Source organism: Mus pahari, chromosome 21 (genome assembly GCF_900095145.1).
Source record: "Mus pahari chromosome 21, PAHARI_EIJ_v1.1, whole genome shotgun sequence".
NCBI lineage: Eukaryota > Metazoa > Chordata > Mammalia > Rodentia > Muridae > Mus > Mus pahari.
Genome location: NC_034610.1, coordinates 34,611,565 through 34,622,341, shown reverse-complemented (window position 1 = coordinate 34,622,341; position 10,777 = coordinate 34,611,565). Strand labels below are relative to the sequence as shown.

Here is a 10,777-nt window from a genome sequence, read left to right as displayed (position 1 = left end):
CAGAGCTGCATGGAAAGTGATGCAGAGCTGCATGGAAAGTGATGCAGATCTGCATGGAAAGTGATCCAGAGCTGCATGGAAAGTGATTCAGAGCTGCATGGAAAGTGATGCAGATCTGCATGGAAAGTGATTCAAAGCTGCATGGAAAGTGATGCAGAGCTGCATGGAAAGTGATCCAGAGCTGCATGGAAAGTGATGCAGAACTGCATGGAAAGTGATGCAGATCTGCATGGAAAGTGATGCAGAGCTGCATGGAAAGTGATTCAGGTCTGCATGGAAAGGTCATTCTAGATATGTTTGAAGAACTCAGCATCAGAATTCTGAATCTGAATTTTTTTAAATTGATTTGAGAAGAGTAATAGGAAAGCTGTACTTTGGCTTCTGACACATAACCAACTCGCCAATAATAATACAATGGTGGCCAAGGGACAAGAGCGCTATAAGAAAAAATGTTTTTTTACCCTGATTGCATGAATACCGAGTGATGCAAATGCAAATGTGTGTTGAAAAAACTATTGTTAAGCATAAAAATAGCAGCAAAGCAAAACCACCCAGGACATAACCAAGGCAGTGCTGAGGGGGTGCCTATCTCTCAGCATGAACATCTCCTTCAGAAATCAACCTCACCATCATCTCTGTAGCTTCAGAACTAGAGAACTGAGACCAGAGAAAACTCAAAGCTTAGAAGGAAAGAAGTAAAAACTACAGCAGAGATAAATGAAATAAGGACACAAAATCAAAATTCAAATCAATAACTACACTAACCTTTAAAACGGGGTGGAGAATCACAAATAATCATAGGAGGTGGAAAGGAAATTAAGGTTAACCACAGAGAAATACAAAGGTATTATTAGAGATATTATGATAATGACCTTAACTAGAAGGACAAATTCCTGGATGCACAGCTTACAGCGATTAGATGGTTTGATTGACTGGTTGATTGATGCAGGGCTAGGAGGTGGCTAGGAGTGGGTAATGTGCCTGCTATGGAAATAGGAGTTCAGGTGTGGAGGTTCAGTGCTTGGCAGCTTGGAAACAGGTGGAAACAGTGAAATCCCAGGCACACATCTTCTCAGTGAGCCAGCCTACCTTCCTTCTTATAATGGCAAAGGTTACTGCCTGGTTGATGGTCAATGTTTTATACAAGTCGCACAATGTGTGAAGCTTCCATTCCTCTTGTTCCACATTGATGTGGAATTGACAGATACTGGCCAAGGTCAGCTCTTTCTTCTTGACAGGAGTCCAAGTAAGGTCTCTCATGAACTTCTTGTTCACGTCAAGGACATCAGAAGGCATTATTGCAGACAACAAAACTACCTGTGTGTTGCTGTTGCATAGATCTGATCTTTGAACCCACAGTTTAATATTTCATCTTTTTCATCCAGTATGAACATCTTGATGTATTTGAGGGACAGGTATCTCCATTTAAGCATATTAAATACCAGGCCAGGACTACGCACAATGATATGGAGAGCTTCCATTTGCAGCTTCTGCACCTCAGCACACAAGTTGGTGCCCCCTCCCCAATATAGGCATGACAAGAGGCACTCATGTAGTCTTTCCTATTACCATAACCACCTTTTGTATCTGCTGAACCAATCACAAGTGGATACCAGAACCAAAGCCTGAGTGGCCTTTAGATCTAATTCAATCTGCTAAAGAATTGATATGGCAAATGTAGCTGTTTTCCCAGTCCCAGACTGGGCTTGAGCAATCCCATCAGAAGAATAGCTCGCTGCTGGATGGGAGAGAGCTTATCAAAACCATAGGCATAAATACCATGGAGGAGGGATTCTGAGAAATTCATGTTATGAAAGCTATCCACAATCTCATTCCAGCTACTCTCAATGACACCTTCTGGCTCCATCCCATTGGGGCCATTGTCTCTGGATTGAGAATCCTGACTCTCAGACATAATCCTTAGAATCTAGACAACATGAGTTCTTAGGATATTCACACTTGTTCTGTGGCACCAGCGTTGCACTGGTCTCAAGTCAGACAGGTACAACAATACAAAGGAGCCAAAATCCTTGATGAAACTAGCTGAAGAAAACGTTCTCAACCAAACCTGACAAACCAGAGAGTTAGAAAATTCTTTAAGAGTGCTTGCTGATCTCAAAGAGGACCTGAGCTTTGTTATTAGAATCCATGTCTTCAGTCTGACAACCACTTATAATTCCAGTTCCAGGAGAATCTGATATTTTCTTCTTCTGACTTTCATGGCACATACACACTCATGTGCAGATTACCACCCCCCCACACACACACACATGTAGTTGAAGAGTAATATGTCTTTAAATCCCAGACAAACCATATACAACAGCACATTAAAATATTCACTGTAATTAAGTAGGAATCAAACCAAGGATATAACTATAGTTCAAAAGACCATCAAAGAGGTGATGCCACATGAACAGAAAGCAGGACAAGAAAGCAGAGAGGCTGGGCCAAACTCAACCTGTCAATCAGAAACCCAGTCCTATGATAACCAAGCAATCCATGCAGTGTCTTATGGACCTATGCACAAAGGTCTTGTGACCTAATTTACTTGTTCTAACAGTTCTGTACATAGGCACATTTCATTTGTAAAGTGATGGCATCATTTCATTCCAATTTAAATAAGATTTCCTACTCTTCCTCTTGCCTAATTGCTCTGGTTAAGGCCTCGCAGACTAGGTTGGATGAAAACAATGAAAGTGAAAATCTTTATCTTATTCCAGACTGGGAAGATACTTCTTTTGATGTTGTTCTGTTCAGTAATGTTAAATTGGTCTCCGTATGGCCTTTGTCTTATTCACTGAGAAATGAACATGGGGTCTGAAAAGGCACATAGAGGGAGTGATCAGGAAAGCCTTCATCCCTTCATCCCGTACAATTACAACACTGTTGCCTTCTGGAAGAGGTATCAGAAGGATCAGTAGCTGAGTGGGCTTTGTATGGGAGAAAAACATAAGAGTGCCTGGGGTCCTTCCAGGTGAGTGAATGTTCTCTCGATGATATGCAAGACTCTCTACAGTTATCCAAAAGCATGCAGTATATAAGACCTAGAGTGAACCCTAAAGTAACCCTCGGTGTTTGGGAGGTAACAGAAATTGGGAAATATTGCCCACGGGAGAGATATGGGTGTATCTGAAAAGGGTTAAGCAAAATAACCCCCAATATGGCTGCGAACCCGAATCTCTTCTTAGAATTAAGAATTGAAACCACAGAGAATGAGATGAAAAGACTTTTTTCTTTGTCAGTTCTGCTTTTATCATGATATTAATAACAGTTACTTTTGGTAGAGGGCTGGAGTTGGGTTAGTGGGATAAAGTACCTGCTTGCCATGTAAGCCTGACAACCTGAGTTCACTCCCGCCTTAAAAAATCAGGTGTGGTAGCCTGCATCTGGCATCTTAGCATTCCTGAGGCTGGGAAGTGGAGAGAAGAGAACAAGGGGGAGGGAAGGCCACTGGCCAGCTGGCCTTGAGCATGCTGCACAGCATCAGAGATAAGAGAAACTCTGGAAGTCTCAGAAAGGTGGAAGGTGAGAACTAACTCCCAAAAGTCAGCCTCTGACCTCCCCTCAAATGCCATGGTGTGTATGCACGCAGACACATGGGGGAGGAACAAAAGCCCACTGTAGTTTGAAAGTCCCTTAAGAAGGTAACTGTAATTTTACCACGTCACCCAACCCATTCCTGTTCATTGAAGATATCCAGGAGAAACAAACAAACAAACAAAAAAACTAGATTTAATAATATAGATTAAAGTCAGCCAAGTTTCTGGGGATGGGGCATTGCCATGACAATAGATGGTTGGGAAGTTCATTTGAATAATATAAAGGTCTTGGAGTTAGATTATTTATGATCAAAGGACCTAGCAGATTTATTTAAAGTATTGCATTTGACCCTTCATACTGGGTGGATTTGGTTTGGCTTTGCATGTAAACTATGCTTCCTTTTCATTTTGAAGACAAAGGGGATTGGAAGAGTCAAAAGGTCACCGTCATCTAAAGACTTACATTTTTTTTATTAAATCTTTTCTTGTGGCTCCCTATGGGTGTATAGAGTGAAAGTTGTTCCTTTGCTCTTTAGTGTGCTTATTTTATATATTGCTTAATCCAGTGGGAGGTATAACATTGTGTTAACATTTAAATTCTACCATAGTGCTTAGCATGACTGTCAGACATTTCTCAAACTCTTTTAAATTTTCCATTGTTTAGCTCGCTTACAATGAAACTTTGTAATTTAAAGTAAGAGTCTGTTTTTCCTCCTTCATTTAATTGTAATTAGAATAGAATTTGCTACTATTCCTTCCGGTAGCTAGACACAAGTGTACATCAAAGACAAACTATAAAATATAACTCAAGAATAAATCAATAAAATTATAACAGAACCACAGGGTTATTCCTAAGCAGAAAACATTGCTTTCAACCAGGAGATATGATAGCGTTAAGGTTATTTAATTCTGGAAGCCTGTATGCTTTGCTTTTTGACAGTGGTCCGACAACGATCTCCAACAATTTTGGAAACATCTCCACAACAAATTCGTAAAGCACTAGAGTTTTTGGATTTCAGTCATTATGTACGGTAAGTTGTACATACCATATGTACAAATATATACAGAAAAGTGTGTTCATAGACTCTTAGATATAACCCCAATGGACAGTTGCTCAGTAACCAAAAAGTTGAAATTAAGTGCCTGTTATGTCTTAATTCTGTGTATGACTTTAGAGCTACATGATTTTGAAGCTTAAATTTGTCAAATGTTCCATTATTTCACCCCAACTCATTTATGTGACTTTTGTAAAAAAAAAAAATTCCTTTGGACCTACAGAAAGTCCTTGTAATACCCACTATTATTTCATGAAGCTATATTTTCTTCAGAACTAAATAATAGGATTAATAGAGCCTATCATGTATGATTTTATGTTTAATAATGTCACATTTAATAACTAGATAAATTCAGAAGTAAACTCGCAAAATACTTAGTTTCACAGTCATTAATGATGTATCTGAGTTTACTGACATTCTCCATAATATTTTATTAAAATATCAATGAGTCAGAATACAGTACCTAACTCAGCTTTGAAAAGTTAATGTTTTATTCTGCCATCCGTCAGGTTCAGTTTGACTCACTATTAACACAATTCCAAATTACTTTGCATTCTGAAGTAATGTTTACTTTCAAGTTCTCAAATTATATAATATATATATATATATATTATATATATTATATATAATATATATTATATATTTCATTTTATCGGTATTCTCCATCAAGGAAAACTACTGCGGAGGCTGTGCTGCAGACAGAGGAACTGAATAAGCAGCAAGCGATGCAGAAGGCAGAGGAAATCCACCAGTTCCGGCAGTACCGCTCCCGTATTCTCAGCATCAGAGACATTGATCAAGAAGAACGCTTTAAGCAAAAGGATGAGGTTCTGGAAATGTATGGGGAGATGCGGGTACGTCTAGCAGTATAATTAGCAACATTTCCCAAGTTCATTTGTAATAGAAAAACAAAAGCAGACTCACTCATCTGAGCATAACAAAGTCGTAATATTTGGCTCTACTGTTTACTATCTCCCAGAACGGATAGGTATATGTTCACTTCCCTTATTCATTCACAGCTCCCTTAAAACCCTACTAACCTGTCATAATAGGAAGCTATCTTATGAGATGAATGTTGAAAACTATTGGTGGACAGGCTGAGTTGGACAGGCTGACTATGGGAAAATACTTTAAAACCTTCCTGCTTGCTCACAGGGTTCACGCAGGATATCCCACAGGCCCAGCAGGCTGATACCATGGATGTTATAAAGAGAAAATGAAATGAGATATAGTGGTATTTATTTAGTTTACATGTATTTAAAAGCTGAAGATCAAAACCACAACTCTTCACTGTGGGTGGCCATTATGCCCACCCCATGCCTGCAACAGCATTGAGGTACTTTATGCAGACATGGTCCAAGGAAACACTTTCTGTGCCATGGAAGGCCTAACCCAATTAAAAAAAAAAAAAAAAAGACTGTGGTCCTAGAAGTGGAGAGACACAGAAAATGTGTAAGGATGACTTCTGTCTGTGGATAATAGGGATTTATTCATTTCCTCTTCCTTCCCTAACACTCATTCATACACTCAAACTCTCAGAATACTCTCAAACATGCTCATATTGACACACACACTACATGCATACACACAAACTCACACATACACACAGTCACACATGCACATACCCATGCTATACACATGGGGAGGGGGAGGGGAGGGATAGATGTAGAGGGGGAGGGGAGGGATAGAGGGAGAGGGAGATGGAGGGAGACACACTGAGAGCTATAGAACTTTCTAGGTATTTTATCCATCTTTGACCTTCTTTGATATGGTCAGTCTTTAGCAACCAAAGGAACCTGTCATTAAGGATAAACTGTTTTATTCTCTGGTAACAAACAATCTCATTATTTCAGTGTCTGATGCAGGGATCTTGCAAACTTGCTTTTATAAGCTATGGTGAATTTTTGGTCTCCGTGGATCCTATGGCTTTTTGTCACATATATGGCTTCCAGTTCCTTCGCCCTACCCAAAGTAACACCAAGTCAAAGATAATACTTAACTGAGAGGGGATATGTCAAATAAGCAATACTTTAGGAAAAAATGCAAACAAACAATAGATGTGTTTCATAGGCTTCAGCTTCTCAGACCCTGGCATCTCTCATTTTAAGAACGTGTCTAATGCAGCTCAGTGGGGTCCTTCTTTTGCTTATTAAGACACCAAATGAGGCTGAAAGAGATCGCATGCAGAAAACTCTTCTGTGACTATACTGGCATGATATATAATATATAAGGCTATATAAGAGACCACACTGACCTAAGCATGACAATTCAGCCATGACATTTCAGTCCAGAAATAGCACACTATTGCCACTTGCATTTCATTAAAGCAAACCACGTGGCCACTTACAGATTCAAAGATGGAGTCATCTTTGGTTGAATGTGTGACATAAAGCACTGTGAAACAATCGGTTTCTGGTACCTAAGAGTCCTGGTTGCTGATATTTTGTTTTAGGAGCTCTGTCAATCTGATAACAGATGGCAAGAGGTTAACTTGAGCCTGAGAAAGAGTGGAGAAGTGCATATCGATTGCACCAATTGCATGACCATGCCTCATTTTGATTTTTAAAGTTATATTCCTACCTATGTATTTCCTTATTGTTTAACTTGAAAGTGTAATGCAGACTCAAAGTATGAATGCCTTTAAAATCTGTCTTTCTTAGAGAAGGCCTTCACTCTGCTGTACTCTTATGCTTGAAAGGGAAGAAAGGCAATTGTGTTTCATAAAAAAATTGAATCAGAATTGAATTATTATTAAAATTGCATAGATTCAATATAACATAACATTATCAGAAATAGGAAATTTCAAGGTCACTTGTCGTTCTGGGTTTAGTAGCTGAGTTCATGCAGTAGACAAGGGTGATGTAGAGAAAACATATTTGCTGGGACAGTGAATTTAGAGCCTAGTCATTCAAGGGTGAGGTACAAATAAACACACTTATTTTGATTGAAGCCATGAAAAGAGAAACCCAATAGTAACACATTTATTATCAAGCAAGAGAAAATAACTCTCTAAAAAACAAGTCAAGTCTTCATCTGACTTTATACATACCCCTAAGGTGTTTGTGTCTCGATCACTCTCTTTTCCCTAGTAAGCATTCTCATCTTGTACTCATGAAGTTCACTTTGGGATCACAGTTTTATTTCATCAAAAGCATTTTGAAGTCTGACACTGACATCCAGGGAAGCCAGCCTCTCCATAAAATCATGCCAGTTGCAGAAATGTGGGGAGGAAAAAAAAAAACCCTCAAACAATTCAGCATGAAGAGAATGTTTCCCTTTCAAGGAAGTTCTCTCTATGTTACAGTCAGTGCACTAATCCTTGTTATTCCATTGGATTGGGTTTGAAGCCTAAGCAACAGTGAGGCTTCCTTTGCATTCAGAGAGGAAAGAGAAAATGAGAGATGAACCAGGGAGACAGGAAGAGTTAGTAATGTGACATCCATTGAGCCAACAGCCATCCACTGATGGTAAAGAGGGTCTTAAATAGCAATGGAATCAAGAAGCAAGCTCAAATCCAGCTGCATGCCGCTGGCCACTGTCCTAGATAAATTCTGTGATCAACTGCTCCTAGACTGAAAGATAGTGGGCTAGGTTCTTTTAATCAGAAGGCCCACCTCGCTCTGATGTATCTTGTCAGAGCTGGAATACAGCTTGCAAGCTAGTGACCTGTAACACACAGTTGCTGTTGACTGACAGATTGATCCAGAACTCATTCAAAGCAAAGTTCTGCCACCAAAACCTCTACCAACTTCTCCACCTTTATACATATTTTTCCTTACTGGTACTTACTTTTTTTTTTTTTTTTTTTTTGGTCACTCATTCTGAGTTAAAATCTAACTCGCCATGCATCACCATTTCCTGCTTTGTTTATTTCTAAGTGATAAAGGACAAACCTAGTTTTGTCTTCAGTGGCTTTCCCCATTAGTCTTTTGGCATCAGGAAAGAATAAAGAAAAAGTATTTATGAGCCAGGCGTGGTGGTGCACGCCTTTAATCCCAGCACTCGGGAGGCAGAGGCAGGCAGATTTCTGAGTTCGAGGCCAGCCTGGTCTATAGAGTGAGTTCTAAGGACAGCCAGGGCTATACAGAGAAACTGTCTTGAACCTCCCCGCCCCCTGAAAAAAAAGTGTTCACTTTGTGTGTTTGTTTTCTGGTACTTCTGCATTGTCATCAGTGAGACTGACAGGTGTGGGATATTTGCCTTGGCATAGGACTCTGTAGATGAAGCCCGACAGAAGATCCTTGATATCCGGGAAGAATACCGGAACAAGCTGCTGGAGGCTGAGCGCTTGAGGATGGAGGCCTTGGCAGCTCAGGAAGCTGCAGTGAAGATGGAGATAGAGAAGAAGTCTCCAGCTTCTGACTCACAGAAGAAGAAGAAAGGAGGAAAGAAAAAGTAACCCCTCCATGGTGCACTGTACCACAGGGGAAGGAGTATCGGATGCACCATCAACACCTTCCTCTTGACCAAACATTAGGTCAAAGAAACAGGGGAAATTTTTAATGTTTTCATGTTGGTTTCTGTTACAAAGGATTTGAAGACACTAGCTTCTCAAATGTTCTAATTTCATTAAAATTGTTCACAAATAAATGTTTAGGTTGTAAATCACATTCTGTGGTTTTCACTTTAAGCTTCCTGTATTAAAATAAATTTGTGTGTACATAGTGCATGCATGTGTGTGTGTGTGTGTGTGTGTGTGCATGTGTGTGTCTGGGTATGTTTGTCTGTGTATTTTCCTTCCATGCTTTTAGGGGCAAGAAACACTTAGGAGATGCGCTGTCTCTTCTTTCACATCCTTTGAGCAGAGCATCCTAGTTTCTGCAGCATGCTGTGAACTCCAAGCTGGCTGGGCCCCAAGCTTCCAGATGAGCTAATTCTGTATCCACTTCCCGCCTCAGCACAGGAACACCAGGATTGCAGATGTGCTAACATGTGACACTATATATAGGTTCTCCGGGGTTCTAACTCAGGGCATCAGACTCTCACGACAAGAGTCTGCAAGCAAGGGTTCCTGACTGCAAAGCCATTTCTCCAGGCCCCTGAATTTTTAACCGGTAGCAAAACAAGACCTTAAATAAGTCAAGAGGTTTATCTCTGGGAAAAAAAAAAATCAATGAAGGTAGGTATGTATTGTACATAAAAGAAGCTGTTTCAAATTTTAAATATTTTAGAAGATTAATATGGATTCTTTATAGTTTTTAAAAAACTAGTTTTTAAAAAGCTGAAACTTAGTAAAATACATTATTAGGCAAACTGGTTCCAGAGCAACTGACAGGGTGTCGGGACTCAGAGCCTGACAGTGAGCATGGGGAGCTGGCAGAGATACTGTGATCACAGGCACAAGCCTTTCACACTCTCAGCAACTTTTTCCCCCTGGAAAACAGACATTTCTTATGCACCCATTTCATTTTTTAAAAAATGCAATGAGCAGATCGTCTGGGGAGAAACGTGGGAAAGTCTCTCTCCAGAAGCTTCCAGCACAGCATCCCGATGGGAGCCACCAGAAAGCTTCTGACTCAAAATCGCTTCACTTTGATGGATGCTCTGGGTTATGTTCGCCCTTAGCAAAATCTCTGTTTAAAGCACTTAACTTAGCCTACATGTTCATGGCCAAGTGACTTTTGACAAGGGTATCAAAAATTAAAAAATAGAAAATGGAAACCTTCAATAAATGATTTGGGTGAGGTGAGTTCCCAGAAAAAAATAAATAAATAAAACAGCCACACCCATGTTTCAACCAAGATTCTACAAGGCTGATTGGCAGCTTAGTTCTTCATGACTGTGACTTAAATGTTTCAAGTAAAAGATAAAAGTATTATGGGCAAATTTTATTCTCTTAATAGCTACTCATTACCCATGTCTGTATCTCATGTCCTTTAGACTATCAGACTCAACCTCCCATCCCAGCACTAACCAGATCTGACATGTGTAAGTTAAGCCTTTATGGTTCAGCTAGGAGATCATTAGCATTTCTCAATCCCAAAGCTAAAAAACATTGCCACATAGCCTCTAAGACACATAGCAGAAATTCCCCTGCTCTGTTGTCTCCATCAATGGTTTTGGAAAAATGCACTGATTTGTGACTTACTTTCTTTCTTTCTTTCTTTCTTTCTTTCTTTCTTTCTTTCTTTCTTTCTTTCTTTCTTTCTTCCTTCCTTCCTTCCTTCCTTTCTTTCTTTCTTT

At 39.7% G+C, this 10,777-nt stretch overlaps 1 protein-coding gene and 1 pseudogene across 1 annotated transcript in view; one reads left to right on the top strand and one right to left on the bottom strand.

Moving 5' to 3' along the window:
- Adgb (androglobin) overlaps positions 1-8,993 on the top strand; it is a 133,505-nt gene extending 124,512 nt beyond the window's left edge. Inside the window, exons 34-36 of the mRNA XM_029533071.1 lie at positions 4,480-4,570; positions 5,265-5,448; positions 8,805-8,993. Of these exons, the coding sequence (XP_029388931.1) occupies positions 4,480-4,570; positions 5,265-5,448; positions 8,805-8,993 (464 nt within the window). The remainder of the gene's footprint in view (positions 1-4,479; positions 4,571-5,264; positions 5,449-8,804) is intronic.
- Positions 1,015-1,915, bottom strand: LOC110338445 (annotated as a pseudogene).
- Positions 8,994-10,777: the final 1,784 nt, after the last annotated feature.